General features: G+C 42.0%; 1 protein-coding gene across 1 annotated transcript; it reads left to right on the top strand.

The window, feature by feature from the left end:
• Positions 1 to 9,761: 9,761 nt before the first annotated feature.
• Positions 9,762 to 11,280, top strand: olig1 (oligodendrocyte transcription factor 1). The gene is given in 2 exon segments (XM_031870202.1): positions 9,762 to 10,398; positions 10,400 to 11,280. Coding segments are annotated over 2 exon segments (768 nt in total). The 5' UTR covers positions 9,762 to 10,080; the 3' UTR covers positions 10,850 to 11,280.
• The last annotated feature ends 7,507 nt before the right edge of the window (positions 11,281 to 18,787 follow it).

The following is an 18,787-nucleotide window of genomic DNA, read 5'->3' as shown; positions in this document are numbered from 1 at the left end:
TTCAACTTTAAATAATTTTTACTGATAGACATGAAAGTCGAAACTAAGAAAACAAAACCCATATTGAAATAAACCAGATCCATCCTATAAAATGCAAAAGGAAACGGTTTGTCGGACTTTGTAGAGATGGTGCTGGGTGTTGTTGGACTCAAAATTTTGATGCTTGATGAAACATTGAAAAAATACATTTCTGCAAATGGATCACGAAGATGAACCCAACATTTCCACCAGTGCCTTTTTTGTTGTTTTTTGTAGTCTCTTCATTTGGCGGTAACACATTCAAAGCCAGTTCCCCTTTTTGTCTCGCTGAACTGTTTCACTTTCAGAAGTCCAATTTCTGGGACGTGTATCCCCCATCCATCATACTGCTATCAGCTTTCACTTTAACAGTGACTTGGGTCTCTTGCTGCACCGCCCTCCATACAGATGGGGATAACCTCTGAAAACCCACCCTTGGCCTTGTACCGCAAATAAATTGCCAAAAAGAAACGTCTCAACCCGCCCCCCTTAACATTTCAAATTTTACTAGGGAAGCTCCTGACCTCGATCGCTTGGTGAGAAGAAGAAGAGGCTCTGTGTTTGACTTGGGACAAGGATTCCTGTGGAAATTTAGTGTCTGTGAATCCATCATTGTCACAGTTAAATAGGATCGGGGGTTTGAAGGAGACTTTGTGGGGGACGGGTTAACTAACACTTTCCTATTAGCAGCCACCCTGCAAATCCCCAGTGGCATTGTTTCAGAGAGGAACATCTGCTATGAGAATAGACAATCATGGATTATGTTTGGTATAATTCTAAATGACTGCAATGAAAGATTAAAGTGCTTTTGTTCGACAGTTGCAAAAAAATCTGTGTGAAACATTAGAGAACAATAAAGATTTTTTTCTTTAATTAACAGTCTGAGAATTTTCAGGCTTTTATTTTGAAAGTGACAACACATCTAGAGCTTGCAGAAATACATCAGACAACAAACCAAGCAAACAAATAAATAAATAAAGGTCAAGACAGGGAAAGTGTCAGCGGAGCAGTTAGCAACTCAAAATATGAATGTGGCAAACGTCCATCTGTATTTAAACAACCGCGACCAACTCAGCGTGTGCAGCTATTGAGAGTAAAGCATTTAGGCTCTCTTTCACAAAGGGCCCGCGGGCTGAAACCTTCCACCCCTTCCACCTTCATTATCCCCGCCACACTATGATCAGCAGCAAATGCCTACTATCCCAGAGCAGTGCTCACAAAGCATGCTGGGAAGGACAAAGGCAGACCTTCAGCCGATTGGTTCCACCTTATTAACAGCTTGTAATCTTCTCATGTCTTTGGCCAGGCCTCACAGAGCAGGAGTTAGGGCCAATAGAAGAGTGTGTCCTCCGTTCCTGCTTTGAAGCCGAGCAGCCTTTTTCCCTCTGAAGAAAAGTCCTGTTCTGTTATATTTCCATTGTTGCTGCTGCACCTGTTTGCCCACAGGGACACACGGAGAGAATCAGTCACTGGCAACTGTTAATTTCTCATTAGACTCTCTCAGCACATTGTAAACAGAAGAGAGTTTTCAATGTAACGGAGGTGCACCTCCTCATTTTAACTGTTCTGTCAAAAACCTTGGAAAGAAATAGTATCGTTTAGATTACAGTTTTTTTGATAAAAAACAGGATTTTGTAGCGGCTTCTCTTTCTGAGGGGGTCTGGTGCAATTTAAAATATTTTTAATGTTACTTTAAGGCTTGAATTGGGCTCTTAGCAGTGCATGGATTGTAGTTTTTCAATTTAAAAGGGGGCAATTTGTAAACAACCTTTTTTATCGAAAAAAAACTTGCTCATATGGAAAACAAATTGGTTGAATTTCCATTCGAAGTTCACAAAATTGTGATTTAGGATTGTTTTTGTGCTCTGTCATCTGTTTTGTGTGTTAACCATAACGCTGTCATCAGCTGAGGTGCAGCCTTGTCACTTCTGTGAGTTAGTATTTTTTTATTTCAAATTTGTGGTGTTATTTTCTGTTGGATTTTGCCCTTAAAAAGATTGAAGTATTGGAGCTTAAGACACACTACTCCGTTTCTATTTGGAAACAAGAGTTTTCAGATAGAAACGATCTCCGTCCACACGGGTGTTTCAGCATCGTTTTCAAATTGATCTGCATCCACACGGCAACCTTCGAAAACGGATATCACGTGACCATTAACGTACACTGGGCATGCGTGTGACGGTGTAAACAGGAAGTAGATTGGCTGCTTAGTTAAAAAAAATACGACAGAGTAATAAAGAAGTCTTTAATAATGAAAGGCTGTGTTTGATACTTAAGATCTTCCTCTAAAATAGTCCTCTATAAACTCAAAAAGACAGTTCGTGGAAAGTTTTAGAAGTTTTATTTTTCAGACTTAGTTACAGCGCTGCGGGTCTTTCTCTATCTCTCTCTCTCTCACACATATCAAATTTACTTTAAAATCAACACTTACACGTAAACGTTTACTAGATTATGGGTCCATAAATGTGGTCAACACACGTCTCACTCGTTTTCTCGTTGTTGTCTGTTCTCACACGTAGCTCTGCTGGTGGCTTAGCTATCTGTCCTACTGGATAGCATTTACTGCTAACCATGACTTCAGACAGCCGCTCCGTAGGGCTGATAATGCCGCTGGTCACGCTGGTCACTGATCGCTCCAATAACAGCTGCTTCCTCCACAGAAATTCAGACTTTAACTGAACAACAGCTGCTAGTAAAGACAACAAGGTCAGCAACGCCTGCAATCAGTTGTCCATGTTAAATTAACCTGGTAGTCGATCGGTAATCAATGTTGTTGTTTGTAAGCTTCCGGGTAAGGGTCACGTGATAGGCATGTGACGAATCAGGGAAGGATACGTCATGACTGTATCCATTTTCGACCGTCCACACGAAGAGGCAGCCCCGGAGTTTTCAAACTTATCCGACCTCGGGAGCGTTTTCAAACTCCTCTCGGTGCTCGACAACTCCGTGTAGTGTGGACGCTCAGCTAACGTAGCAAAACATATGCGTTTTTAAATGGAAACGGAGTAATGTGGACATGGCTTAAGTCAATAAGAACAGTTGCTAAGAAAGAAAACTTGAAATGCGTCAATGCAGGAACGAGCCAGGTAAGACTTACCTGGGTGATGCAAGACTGTGTTAACCAGCTACGAGGCCTTGTTGGTTCTATATTGTCCTCTCAAGCAACTGCAAGCCAATCAGACAAATGTATTTTTGTTTAAATCACGAGCTTTTGAGCAACAAGCGACACAGTCACTGACAAACAGATAAGGGCACAGAAAATAGCTGTGTAATCGTCCCAATTTGTTGAGCGTTCTTCAGACATTAAAAACATAAGTCGAACCACCGAGGCAGCGAATACATCGACGCACCATCAAGTGACACACAAAAGAGCTCAATCAGACACCTGATGTAAATTGACTCCATTAAGTCAAGCAGTCAGCAGCCAGCCAGCGGCTTGACTGTCTCTTTATATCCAGGGAGGTTGGTTTATAATTATGTCAATTTGTACTCAATTAAAGAGCCAGTAGAGGTTGTTTTGTGTGTTTCGGCGAGGAAACGTCTGGTTGCTCTGGTGGTCTAAACTCAGGATTCCTTTTTTTTTTATTTATGAAATAAAAAATTAATTCACTGTCAATATTTTACAAATGGCATTTGTAATGCAGAAACACTATGGTTCAACAATTTAGTTTTGCTTTTTGTTTAGTTTTTATTAATGTATTCATTTAGAATGAATCTGGTGAATTGTCAGAAGCTCACAGTGGTGGGCCGTCAGGGCCTTCAACACCTTATCTGCTGGCCTAAACAGAATCACAAAGTTATAGCTATTTTATAATTTAATATTTTTTCTTAAATACACTACATGTATTGTAATTTATAAAAATATTTTTCCCATTATGTTATTTTCTCATTGCACAGCTACTGTCTTCCTCAGTTGCTTTGCTTTCAGTGCAGCTTGTAGAGCTTTTATCCAATCAGATTTCACCCTTGTGTCTCTAGGTAAGAAGAGAGGCCCCAGGCCTGCAGACTCACAAGTGAATCCCTTTGCAGTTTAAGTAAATGGGGACGATATTGTTGATTGTCATAGTCTTCAACCAATCAGATCTTTAGTTTGACATGTTGGGCGTATTCTTTAATGTGCCAGAGCCTGCTAGCTCGTCTTACAAGTACGTCAGCATTACGTGCAGCTCGGTTTTCAGGTGCATTGAGGTGCAGCGTGTGCTGTGATTGGTCAGTGGGCGAGCATGTGACTATCGTGAAACGAAACTTAACAGCAGAGGCTTAGTCGGAGTAGTAAGAGTTCAACTTGAAAGATATGGAAGAAATTATGACAGTTTTTGCATTTTGCTTGGTGTAGATTCTTTTCTTTTTTTTTTACCTAGCTTTGTTATTTTAACACTCAATGGCTGAAGGAGGAGGAGAAACGGATTTGTGAGTTGGGATTTAACCGTGGGATTAAACTCTTTGTCAACAAAGAAAGGAGCATGGAGTTTGTCTTTAAGTGATCAGCATTTGGTAAGTCAACTGCGTTTGTTTTTTTTTACATCTAATATCTGAATGGCCCTTGAGTGTGTAGCAGAATGCGTGTTGCTGCTGTTGTTTTCCCGTTAAGCTAGTTAGCATAGCCTCCCAGAACACTTGCGGAGCCCCAGCTGTTTTTTGTTGTGGTTTTTTTGTTCCGGTTCAGAGGTCACACAGACCATTGTCTTCTACATGAGCGCAGAAAACATTGTATTTCCGACAATTTAAGCTTCTATATTATCACTAGTATTATTCAAATGTATTGTTCGGTTTGTAAGCCTCGTACCGAACGGTTTAATATGAATACGTATATTGTTACAGCCCTAGAAACGAATAATAACCGTAGCTGTGGCGCCATCATGAGGTTATAAGTTGGTATTTCAGCTGCAGGACAGCAGTGAAGGCCCAGGTATAAAATGCACGGTCCGCCACTGGAAGCTCATTTTCATTTTCCCCAATTTTCGCTTTCATTCCCCAGTTGCTCCCTGTGAGCTTCAGAGCTTAGGACCCATCCAAAGTTTTAATGATGGGTTAAATGCTGCGGGTACATTTCATATAGGAACCTGTGTGAATGTATGGGACAATATAATGAAAGTTCTTTTTCCGTTTTAAAAATTTTTTTTAAATCTTTTCCGTTCAAGAAATCCTGGGATTATCCAGTTAAAATAACATAAAAACCACAAGAAAATATATAAGCCTTATTTATATTGACAACACCTAGAAACCATACCAGGAAGTAAAAGAAATACACTTAACTAATGAATGAATAAATAAAAGTGTGTTAAGTCCTTTTGACAAATGCCGAAAAAAAAGCTAAGAATTCATAACCATTATTTTCAGTGGTGTCACTTTGGGTGTATTTTTCATCCCGTAATTGGGGAGTAGACTGACCCAGGAGTTTGGCCGAGGTGTCTTCCTGTCTGTCAGCCGCAGGAAATGGCTCCACACAGACGAGGCATTTAGCTCCCAGGTGCAGACCCGCCATTGGAGGGCCTTGCCCAGATGGATAGTACTCCTTCCACCATAAAGACACTAGTCTTCCCCCTGCCCTGAAGCCACCGGTGCTCCTGCCTTGGTCCAGCCTCATCAAAAGGAGCCTGGAAGCTGGGAGGCGGATATGCTGGGCTGCGGCGCCAAATCAAGCTCACTTTTCTTTTCCCTTGTAAGTGGGGGATAAAAAAAAAGTGGGGGAGGTGTGGTTTTCTGGTAGACACCAGCTTCTTTCTTTCTCCTCTTTTCTGACTTCTGCATGTGGGGCTCCTTGCAGGTGTCCTTTCCCCCCCTTTACACCCAAACCAGATCCCAAAACACAGCCAAAACCACCAAAGCTTGTTTTCTTTCATTGCTCAGTTTATTACACCTCATTGTCAGACAGGCACTAGAAATCAAATTGAGCTCACAGGCACACACACATGCACACATTCATCCTGGCTGCCTGCACTCTGTTCTCCTGCAGGTGCGAGGGTCATCCGCCTGGCTCTTTTCATGGGGCCCTCCCTTTCCTGTCCGTCTGCAGCCGTCCATTCAGCTTCAATCACAGCACCAGCCGGACGCCACCGCGCCGTTGGCGGGGCAGGGGAAGCGCCTCCGCACACATCTTTCACTTGTTGAGTGACAAGCGAAGAGCGGCTGGGGTGGAACATAGAGGGTCTTCCTCCCCTGCGTCTCCTTCTGCTTTCATCGTGAACAACTTGCTTTCTGTTTGTGACGGTGCGGTCCTTCCCCCTGCCTTCCTTTTCTCCCGCTCAGATGGGCTTTTACAAGAAGGAGGGGGGGTTGCAAAGGAGGAGGACGGCCAGGCTCCCTGTGTGACCGAGGGATGCTGAGGTCTTTTTTTGTGGCTCATCAATGGCACATTTGAGGTTTCCAGCCTTGCTCGGTGCCCCAAGCCAGCTTCACCTGTGGTTGGAGTCAATTGGCCCAGTTGTCTGGCTGTCTGGAACCGTGCCCAGCTCTCCGCCAGCCAATTTGGTTACCGTGGCCCACTCAGAACCCAGCAAACAATGACCTCCACCTTGAAACCATCAATTAACTCTCAGCACACAATGGTGTAGCCATTCACTGTTTGCCAAAACTGTTCTCTGACACGATTAACACCCATGCTAATGCCGCTAATACCTGCCCTCCGCCACACAACAACGTGCTAGTGAGTTTAATGTCTTCAAAGTTGTTGCATGGCTGTAGAGGTGCGTTCCATTGAGCCCACAGTGTTGTGTTTTCTTGTGTTCGCTTTTAATTATCTTCACACAAAGAAAAAGTAAAAGCAGCGTTGCTCATGTTGTCGGGTGCTAACAAGAGTTTGCAGCTACGCTGGTGGCTCCTAGGCACAGCGGTGCTTAAGTCCAAATGTTATCATCAGCATGCTGACTTGCTGTTGTTAGCTGATACCTACTAGGCGTTTCTGACTATTCCAAAATTACATAAAACATTACATTAGGTGGTAGAAACCGAATTCCTACCAAATTTGGAAAGACCACCATTGAAATTGCAAGTCATTCAAAAGTATACTCAAAACATCTTTTCGCATCACCTTCAACCTCACTTAGTCTTAGTCTAAAATATAAAATTACGGTTGTCCAATTTACAGTTTTTTTTTTGCTTGTGCTTCTAGATATTGTATGTATGTGTGTCTTTTTCCGTTTGTAATGGTTTGTATCTACTTTATCTTGATACTTTTTTGCTTTTGCTAACGTTGCTAAGTGCTATTTTTTACAATACAGCCCTTTGAGCAGTGGCCAGCCATGCATTTTATACCTGGGCCTGCACTCGTAAAAATGAAGCTCAACACCTACAAATACACTATGAGTGCAGATACATGAATACCCGCATGACGGGATGCGGCGGCATTAACGAACAATGAGTCAAAATCAATTCAGCTAAAACATGCATTCCGCCACACACTCAAGAGCACGGGCCATTCAAATATTATTCATATCAGACGGAACAATATTACCCATATCATGAAAACGACACGATAGACAAATTAACAGAGTAGTAACTCTCCTGTCACTCCCTCCAGGAAATACACGACTCCATAGTTCTTGTTACTGACGGATTTATTCGTCTGTCAACACCGAGAGGGAAAATGAGTCCACTTGAAAACACATGAATCTTCAAAGTAGATCACTTAAAAACTTAACTTTAACTTTAACACTTTGCGCGGAGTATATAGACCGCTGCCGCTTGACACGTCTTCTTGTTGCTGTGCACCGGCTAAATGTATCCCCAGCGCAACATAGGACGTAACAATTGTTCCTATCACATATAAAACTAAACGAAAATCCATATTCATGAAAACAAGTTGTACAAATAATAATATATAATATAAACAAGCATATTAAATAATGACATAAATAATATTTATGGCAGTTAAAGCTACTGCAGTTAACTTACCAAAGCTGCTGTTCACTATTTAAAGACAAAGTCCATCCCTAACAAAGAGTTTAATCTCACAGTTTTTCAGTACATCCGTGCGCTTTAGTTCCAGTAAGAAGTCCTTCTCAATTCATCGACGCCATTGAAGACAGTCGAGCCTCACCAGTTGCATTTCCTGAATACGTTTTAATGCGTTTGAGGGCTGAAAATGTCCGCTCGACAGAGGCAGCTGATATTGGGATTGTCACCGCCCAACATGTCACGCTAGCCCACTGACCAATCACATATGGCTAGGCCAGCTAGCAGGCTCTGACATGTCAAAGAATACGCCCAACATGTCAAACTAAAGATCTGATTGGTTGAACACTATGAAAATCAACAATATTGTCCCCATTTACTTAAACTGCAAAGGGATTCACTTGCAGGGCTTGGGCCTCTCTTATTACCTAGAGACACAGAGGTGAAATCTGATTGGATAAAAGCTCTCCTTAAAACAAGCTGCACTGGAAGCAGAGCAACTGAGGAAGACAGTAGCTGTGCAATGAGAAAATAAGATAATGGGAAAAATATTTTTATAAATTAGAATACATGTAGAAAAATTATTAAATTATAAAATAGCTATAACTTTGTGATTCTGTTTAGGCCAGCAGAGAAGGCCTTGCAGGCCCTGACGGCCCACCACTGCCTTTGAGGCATGCTTTGTGATTGGGCTGGAATAAACTTTGACTTGACAAATGATCATCTTATTTTAGTGTGTTAGGATACTAACATTTGCTAATTATAACTGAACACAAAGTAAAGCTGAGGCTGATGGGACTGATGTTAGTTTTGCAGGAATTTGGTCATAGAAAATTGTACAAAAGGACGTCCCAGGTAAAGTTTTGCCCCACCTGTCGATCATCCTCTTCTGTGCTTCTTTGCATACTTTTAATGAGATTTTGTTTTAACTGTAGATAATCCAAATGTTCCATCTGACTTTAGTAAAAGTGTTATGAAATGCAGTTCTACAATTTACAAATTTCACAAAATTTAAAATGTATAATTTTACTTGAAGATTTCAGAACATTTTGCTCGGATCATTCAAATGCTTCTTGTATTTGCAGTATTTGATGTGTTTGAATTCTGCTTGTTTGTCGGATTTGACTGTATGTGTGTTTTATATTCAATAACTTTTATATTCAATAACTCCCTTTAACGCGGACAGAGCTTTACTGAGATTAAAACTTTTTTACATCACCGTCCTGGCAAAGATAGCAGCAATAAAAAGAGAATATACAATACAGCAGTTCTAGTACACCCTGTAAAACTGGATCTTTACGCTTGCTGTCTGATCACATAAAAACACAGTAAATATTAGTTAATTCATCAGAGTTTTTAATTTGATTGGCTCATGTTCCATCAGAGCTGGACAAAACCGGTTTTATTGGTGAAGCTCCTCGTAGAATAATCCAAAATTGCAAAAAAAAATAAAAACTTTCAAAACAAAAGAGTTCAAATCACTAACCTAATGGTAAACTCCTTATGAATAATTGTGTGTTTGAAAGTTGCTTGTGCATGACTTTCTCTTCAAACTACAGGATTAACTAAATAATCCACACAAAAAAATTGTTTTTCTAATATCTTGCCTTAAATTGTCCCAATTTTCAATGGAATTTGACTGGTGTTGTCACCACTTACCTGTTCTTTATCATTGGTGTCTAACATAATAAAAGTCACGCATAAATATGTGTGTTTCTAAAGAGCACATCGTGAGTCTGGGAGGAGTTGAGTTGTGGGGGGGGGGGGGGGGGGGGGGGGGGGGTGCGCGAGGGGAGCATTTAGCTCACTTTTCCACCGTCTGAGCTGTCATTCTCACCACACGCAGCTGTGGAAATGAGATAAAACTGAGCTGCCACTTTAGGAAAGCTCTCATTCACTCACTTGTGCAGCCAGAAACCTCTGAAACCAAAAGTAAAAAACGCTAGAAGACTTTTTTATTGTGCTGGATGGCAGCTGTGTTCTGCACAAAGAGGAGAGATCAACAGGTGGAGGGAATGAAGTTTGGATTTTTTGCACTTTTTTTTGTGGATTTTTTGTCATTGGCTGTTTTTGGGTTGTTTTTCAACCTTGTATCTTTTTCTGAAGACATTTCTGTTTAAGAAGTACACTGAGCTACAACCCTGAAGATAGCACACCTCTGAACAGACTATGAATGTGCTGTCGAACCCGGTGATCAGGGCCCAGGAGCAGCCCCTACCTCTCTGTGGCCCTGGGTCAATCCAGGACTTGCCCCACTGCCCTCCAGGGTTTAACCTGAGCTCCCGCCTAAACCCCACGCCCGCGCTCGGCCTCCAGGGTGGCCAAAGACCAACCAAACCACAGAGGGAGCTCAGCGCAGAGGAGCAGCAGGAGCTCAGGAGGAAGATCAACAGCAGGGAGAGGAAGCGGATGCAGGACTTGAACATCGCCATGGACGCTCTGAGGGAGGTCATGGTGCCTTACGCCTCCTCGCCGTCATCTGCCTCCCCCCCCCCAGTCCCACCAGCCCAGAACTCCTCCGGGCCGCAGGCTGTCCAAGATCTCCACCCTGGTTCTGGCCAGGAACTACATCCTCCTCCTGAGTTCGTCCCTGCAGGAGATGCGGCGGCTGCTGGGGGATGTGAGCGTCGGGATGGGGGTGAACGCGGGGCCAGTCCCCCGGCTGTTGCTCGCCGGAGGGTGGCCCCTCATATCTGGCCCCAGTCAGCTCCTCCTCACCCAGGAGTCCCTCCTCACGACAGCAGCCTCCTCCTCTTCCTCCACTCCATCGTCGTCTGCCGCCAAATGTCCCCTGCTGTCTCCGAGCCCCATGGAGGCCGCGCTAGCTCCTGTGCAGTGGGGCTCTGCAGGGGCCTCAGGAGGGCCCCTGTGCCCCTGCGGAGTCTGCAGACTGCCCAGATTCAGCCACTCCACCCCGGCTCCGAGATTCCCAAAGTGACACGTTTGAAGTTTAAGAAAAGACTTGATGACTGTTATATCTTTTTTTTATATGAATTGTTATTTTTCTAACATTTTTAACTTGTTTATAATATTCTACTGCAATAACTCACAATTACCCTTTGAGCTTTTTAAACCTAATGGATCTACTTTGTATTTGGTAAGCCAATTTCTTTCTGAAGCAAATATAATAATCCCCTTTTTGGTTCAGAGATAAATTATATTGTATTACTCGTTTTATAATCCGAGAATCAATTGACTACTTTGATGATTCTTGTTGAAAGTGTGAGCTGTAATGTGTATGGTGTGTTTGATTGCGGTGTTGTAGGTTGTTGGTTGAAAGATGGTCACAATTTCAGGGGCCCACAACTGGATAGGGCCCAAATCAAAAAATCTTGTGAAATAAAAAGTATAATATAATATTTAACAGCAGTGCAAAGCCAATCTCATTTTCTTACTATGAGCACTGTCCTACATGGATTCATAATCAGCAGTTTTGTTGATTTCACATGAAAGATTTTTGGTGTTTTGTCTAAAGTGGATTGGATTGTGTTATAAAAAAGTCAGACGTCCTTCCTCTCAGCAGGCAGACTCCTCCTTCCTCTGTAGAAAATACTCCAGCTTGCTCTTTGGCGAGCTTGGTGTAATTAAGCAATATATGATCTTTCTCAATCAATTATGAAGACAAAAAGTGACGTCACATCACACATATTTCTTTTTATATAAGAGAGGAATCCAAGGAACTACAATTATGTTCTTCTCCATCAACCCTGTCTCTTAGACATGACGCTTAGATAATTTGTTTTTCCAATGTTAGTATGTTCTAATGCAAAACTCATAGGCAACATTTTATCGATTGAATGATGCTCGAATGAAGATGTATTACATGAATGCTTTGACACGAGACTTCTGCATGTGATTAGGCAAACAGAAGTCCTTTGGATAAGGTCAGTGACAAATTATGGTTTTGATCAAATAATTAATAAACACGACATGTGTTCACCTCGACCTTAGCCATGTGCTGTGAATGCACTTGGCATATTTTGTCAGAGAACATTTTACTGGTGTTCAGTATAAACATTTTGTGACTTGCCAAATGTGCTTATAATATATATGTTAATATCCTGATTATATAATGATAAAAAATGTAATCCAGGTGCCACCACACTCTTCCTAAAATTGTTTTTGTTGCAAATTGGTTGCAAAGTAGTTGGAGACAGTGTTGGCACTGTCACTGTCTGGCAAGTGTTGCCCTCATTTGTATAAAGTAATAAAAAAAAATACTTTGACCCCTCAATTTATTTGCTCAGTACTATGTTGGCTGCTAACACAGCACCTTGAAAAGTGATCCACTTATTGAAATGGGGGTGAACTCGTCGCATTCGTTGGGTCTTCACCGTTGACGCTGTGCTGAAAAGCCCTTTCCACCCCTCCGCGCCGCCCCAAAATAGTGAAACAGTCCTCATCTCTTCCCCCCATTCATCACCCCAACAAGCAAAAGATCAAAACCTACCCGTGTAATTACTCCTCCGCAGAAAGGAGGCCTTTTGATTATTAGTCCCCTCTCTCCTTCCATCCTCAAATTCTTGATGTTTCTCTGTTGTGAGGACCCGGGACGGGTGATTCGGTGCTACTCATTACACTCACTCAACAATATGTTCAAACGCCCAGAAAATGTGTTTGGCTGAATGGGGGCTCGCTCCTGCAAACTCGCCACCCCTGTGGAAGAAAGCGGGCAGCCTCATTCTAGGCAAGAATAAGAGGTGCCCGCGGAAGGGAGGATAGTCTCAGCTGCAACCTGGCCCTTAGAGTGGCCTGCATGAATAATAATAATGAGAATAATCATAATCATAATGCTGATAAAAACTCAAAATAATTGCTACCCCGGAATAAGAGGATTACGGCGGGTGGATATGTGAATGGTGGCGCGTGAAAGGACGAGAATCTATTTGCATCGGGGAGGACAAAAGAGGAGCTGGATGCCATTAAGTGAGATTAAGCTAAATAAGGCTTGATTTTCTTACAAGGAACAAGGAGGAAGGAGAAGAGGGTGGGAGTGAAGGAGGAGAGGAGGGGGAGGCAGGGAGGGGTACTCTGATTCATAGATCAAAGTAAGATGGCCCAACTTCACATCTTTCATTTACATATAGCTGCTTTATCTCTGGAGGGATTAGCTACCTTGCTATTTTCTCTGGGTTGCTCTCCATTCGGCCACCTTTCGCCCAACCATCCACTTCCTCCTGCTCTCAGGATGGTTCTGCTTCTTTTTTTTCTCAAGTTTGGCTCCTTAATTTCTCCCCCCTCTTGTTTTCTGCCCTTTTCTCTCGCTTTCTCCAAGAGGCTCTCACTTTCTCGAGTTTGGTGGGTTCATTGTCGTGGCGACGCAGGGGTCTGGTCAGTCTTTGTGTTGGCACTTTAACTCATCTCCATTTCATCACTGTTGTTCAATGGGGCGAGGAGGGCTTGTGAGACAATGCACACACACACACACGCACCAATGCACCCACACCGTTAACTGCAGAGGACTCAGCACTGAATGCTTCTTACTCTCGTTAAAGGTACAGCACATCCAAAACATGTGTCACGTGTCAGCCAGATGAAAGTCAAATGGTACAAAACAGTATCAAGAGTCACTAATAGGTATGATTTTCCAATGTAAAGTAATATTGAGTAAAACTAAAGTAAACAAGATGAATTACAAGCATTGACCAGATTTCAGTCAGCTCATGCATCTTGGTATCTTTATTTTTTACGTATTTATCCTCATACCTATTGTTACTTATGTTGTAAATTATGATTTGTTAACTACCATACATTGACATCAAAGTTGGCAAGTAGAATCAGTTGTTAAATGGCAAGATTTGCCAGTTGTGGTTTGTAAACATGACATTCCAAGTTGGGCCTTCCTCGACGATTTGCCCCCATATTTTTGCTTTTTTTCAGTTCTATGCCATTTTTGTTGCTTCCTCTTGAATGCGTGCTTACAATCCGGCACCTGTTTGCTACATTTTTATGGAGGTTGACTTGCAGAAACATCCCGAATAGGCAAAATAATAAAAGTCAGGCAGAGTATAGGGTCTCTGCAGATACAGACACTGGAACAAACTTCGAATGGGACGATTGAGCGGGATTATTTTTGCATGAGTCTATGCATAGTTGTTTTGTACTCATCGTACGTTTAAAGCTGTATTTACAAAAACTTTTTTTTACGATGAAATGTTTTGTTTCGTTTGTACATGTTGGGACTCCTGTGTAGTTTAAACCACACAAAAGTAAAGTGGAAATTTATAATTTCCGTTAAAGTTGTGTAATAGGACTTCCCTGAATTGTGTGTGTAAATGAGTGTGTAAATAGATTCTGTTTGCGGCTTGCTTGCATTGAATTGTAAAGTAAAGACATTTACTTGTCTTGTGGGACGGACAAAGTACTTTGCATTGAATTGCAATGAAATGGCCATTCAACCTGATTACCAGGCTATAACCGAACACCTCAATAGTCAAACCAGCATTTCAAATCAGTGCGCCTTCTGTACAGTAGGCATGGCATACTAGACCGCAGGTTACCATAGCAACTGTACACGCTATAGCTGCTACGATTCAGCCAGCTACTACTGGTGAAACTTAACATAACAATGGATTAAACTGGCTACAAACAAACCACTGCCTGTGGTAAATGGCCAAAGCCCAGCCTCCCAGTAAGAGACTGTCCTCCGAGGAAAAACATCCGTCATTTCAGCAAATTTTGCAAAAACAACATTTACTTTCATCCGACAAAACCATCGGTTGAACGAATTATGACTTTTGTTTGTCAGGTGATGTTATTATAGAGCCACAGAGGGAGGAGATGGGGGGGTGGATGCATGGGTCAACAACAAATGTGTTGGGATCTGACTATATGGCTTCGACATGTGCTGTGGAACAAAGAGAGTCAGGCTTTCCCTTTTGCAAGCAAAGGTTTCATCCTGATTGTAGTTTGAGCACCAAACCCCAACTCTGAAGAAATTCACATTAGGGTGTGAGTTTCCTCCCCCCAAAAAAACTGTGTTCCTGAAGTTACCTGAAAGCAGCGCTGCAATCTAATTGGCCGAGAGCCAAGACACCCCAGGACCCCTGTGGTTCAGCCACCGTTCTACGAAACTACCAGCAACCCCCACCTCAATGCTTTTTCCCTTCGACCTCCGTCGAGCTAGGGAGCACACCAACATTGTTTCCCTTTTCAACCAAATCCTAGGTCTAACAGTTTATATTCGCTGGCCGAATTCACCAAACTGTCTATTTTATCTTTGTTCGTATCCACGAAGCGAACCCTTTTATTCCTGCAGAAGTGAAGAAGCAAGACTTCTTCAGAAAGAGAGAGAGAGAACTTCCACTCTCCACCAAGTGCCTCGTTTGCTCCGGACATAAGGACGCAAAAATCCCTTATCCAGACGACAGCGATTCTCTCCTACCGAGAGCCTGGGCCCAACGAAGCTCAGAAGAACCCCTCAGAAGAACCCCCCTCAATCACCACGATTGCATTGTACCGTAAGGCGAAATAGAGTCTGGGCAGAGTTAGAGAGAGTTAATTTGTGTTTATTTTATCTTGTTTGTGTGCTTAAAGTACTGTTCATTTTTATAACGGGGTGTATGCTTAATAATCGCCGACACTAACGGTTGCCGAGATGCTAGTGTATTTCATGCTACCGTGATCTGTGTTGAGCTAGCCGCCAAGTGAGGTTGAAGTTGCTTCTCATCAGTTCAGGAGGTCAGAACCGCCGGCTGAGACAAAGAGTCGCGGTTCTTGCTTCCCTGGCTGAGATCAATCTTCCGTACTCCCGCGCGGCGCAGAGGATCTTAATCTCTTGTTTTATTTCATTTTGTTTTGTTCCTTTCCCTTCTCTTTTACTAATCCACACACACACACACACATATATATATCTTTGAGCTAATGTAGCTACGTGCTAAACAGCTACCGGCACTAGACGCCGGGTCTCCTGTTGGCTATCCGCCATTTTGAGTCTTGCGCATGAGAGAGGTCACCACGTCCCAACTACGTCATACGTCGCTGAGCTGTTCCCTCGCTCCTCCTCCTTACGCACACACACACACCACACGTACACATACACTCCCCCCTTTTCAATCGTCTGTTGATTTTAGATAGCGTGCTCATAAATGTATAGTTGTTGTTAGTTTAGATATTAGTTGACTAGATCATTAGTATTAGAACGTAATAAACTCTGTTATATTTTAAAGAGCAGCTGTCTGATTACTTTGTGCATGTGTATTGTGATAATAGCTGTATATGTGGTCTGCGCTCGAACTTAAACCTTCACTTTCACTCTGAATGTGTAATAGTACTCAGACTATTGACATTGTGAGTGAACACTAATTATGAGACTTAGTTTTATCGTTTGGTTATTGGTCCCTGTTCGCAGGATGGTGCCCCGTTATTATTAATAATCATTAATAATTGTTACTGACATTAATAATTCTATTGATGTCAAGGATTTAGTTTCTTAGATGCTGATAACCCAAACACGCTCCTTTTACGTTCCCAACATAATGGTGCCCCCTTTTTGAGGCTATGTTCTTCCCAACAAACGCAACAAATGCATGACTTTAACTCAGGAGATCACTGCTTGCTTCCTGTTTACGTCCGTTTTTTAATTTTTTTTATATCTTAACCATGACTGCAGTAAGTCCTTAACTTCAACCACGTGGTTTTATGAGTTTACCAGGCTGATGAAGGTCCCCAAACCCAAACCATGATGCTTTTCTAACCCTAACCAAGCCATTTTTGTGCTTAAACCTGACCAAACCTTAACCAGTACAAGGCAGTCTCATCCAGCATTTACAGCTATACCTACGAAAAATCCTACAAAATCATTTCGTATGTTATCCACATAATCATGAATGAGGAAGTATAAAGACCGCAGAAGCACACACCAGGCAGGCAGGAGGGGAGGTAGATGGGCCCAACAAACAGTGATCTTTGAAAGGAAGACAACAACGATCTTAAAAGTCAACGTACTTCAGTAACGGCACTTCCGTGGTTATTTTAACCCAAACAATGATGTTTTCCGAAACCTAACTAAGTATTTTGAAGATCTTTTCCTAAACCTAACCAAGTAGTTCACGATATATATTCCGAAACCTAAATAAGTATTTCAAGATCTTTTCCTAAACCTAACCAAGTAATTTTGTTGCCTAAATGTAACTCAGCAGTTTCCAAGACGGAAGTTTATTTTTAAAAGACTGTAACCATGTAACGAGCGGAAGTTGACGCGTGTTGCTGGACTTTCGTAGGTAAACGCACGAAAAATGAGGAGTAACTTTCATCACACATTAGGATACACTGACCAGTAGCAATGTCACATCATTAAACTGACGAATGTCAGATCAGTAAATGTGTAAATGGTTATAAGTTCATAGGGGGCAACTCCAAAAGAAGTGCTTTGTTGCCCAATTTGGATGACTTGTTGCCAAGGAATTATGTTCATATTGGATATTAATATATGCCTTTTTATTAAACATAACCACAATCTGTGGTTTAATTGCCTACTCATACTATATTGTTGTGTTTCGAAGAAGGAAAAAAGGTGTTGTTGATGAACGTAATACGGATTTGACATGGAGCATTAGATTTCATCTAATGTCAACGTTCTCGTCTGGTCATTAGAAGCATGTCAAAACACAGTAGTGTTCTGATATTAAAAACTAATGGACTCGGCAAAGAAAATCAGAACACTTCATTGTATACTTTTTTCAAACCATTTATGTGTTGAACTGTCCAAAGTAAGTCCTTTCAGATACAGATTTCTGTAAATCATCAACTGTAAAGAAACAGCCTGGGTGGAGCTTTGTTCTAACACTCCATGCCAAACTGCCTTTACAAAATTGAGCTTTTTGAGACTATCAAATATTTGCCAGCTGAAATCCTACAAACTTTGAAAAAATAACTGTTACATCTCTATGTATCCATTTTGGATTTCAGCCGTTGTGAGTATCCAAGCAGTCCCTTTATATTCCAACATGTGTCTCTAATGTGGACCGTACACATTGTCTTCCACTGTCCCGTCTCCTACAGCCTCTCATCTCAGAGTGTTGTTTGCCTCCGGCCTTTGTCGTGCTGTTTCATAGCACTTAACACGTCAACGTGGGGAGTCCTTGGCTTAGGAAGTCCTGAGCCATAAATTTCATCTTCACAATGAGCGGAGCACAGGGGCTGGTCAGGACCCCCATTTACTTTCTAACCCAGCTTTTATTCATTCCCTCCCTAAATAACATCAGGCCCTCCTGTGCTGTCCCACCCTGAAATTCCCGGTCCCCTCTGTCACCCCTTCTTTCTCATACCGAGCCGATACAACAGGGTTACCGCTGAGCCCGCTGGCCCGCTCATTAAGCATCGTGTTCTCTCCCACCCATTCCTGCCCTCTGTCCTATTCACACCGCAGTCCTCATTACAACTTTATAGGCCACCATCAACTGTCCCCTCATTACCCCAATCGGCCCGGCTAAAAGACGCGCTGAGATGGTGTGTGGTCACAGGAGTTGCTTTGTCTTTGAGAAATCTGAAATTATCCCTCAGGCTTGGCAAAATATATGGTTTAAGGCGTGATTTAAGACAGATTTTTAAGTTGAATGAGGTTGTTTTCATGTGTTAATACTGCAGGTGGTGAAATAATCAGTAAAACACTGAGCAGCCACTCACACCTAAATAATAAAAATCTAGCTGTGGTTTCCCTCCTCCATTAGATGTATTTTTTCAACCATTTTTTTTATGTGTAAGTAAGAGAAAAAGTAAATTGTTCTCAAACAGATAATTTTTTGTTCTCAAACAGATAATTTTAATTTAGTATTAAAATATTAAATCAGAGATCCAAAGCAAAAATAGAACGTAAAAGGACTTTTCTTTTCTTATTGGCTGCCACAACGGAAAAAAAAAATATTTCCTTGGACCC

The sequence above is a fragment of the Anarrhichthys ocellatus genome, unplaced genomic scaffold (assembly GCF_004355925.1).
Source record: "Anarrhichthys ocellatus isolate YVR2014 unplaced genomic scaffold, GSC_Weel_1.0 scaffold51, whole genome shotgun sequence".
Taxonomy (NCBI): Eukaryota; Metazoa; Chordata; class Actinopteri; order Perciformes; family Anarhichadidae; genus Anarrhichthys; species Anarrhichthys ocellatus.
The sequence above is the reverse complement of the archived record's forward strand: the minus strand, read 5'-3'. Positions and strand labels throughout refer to the sequence as shown.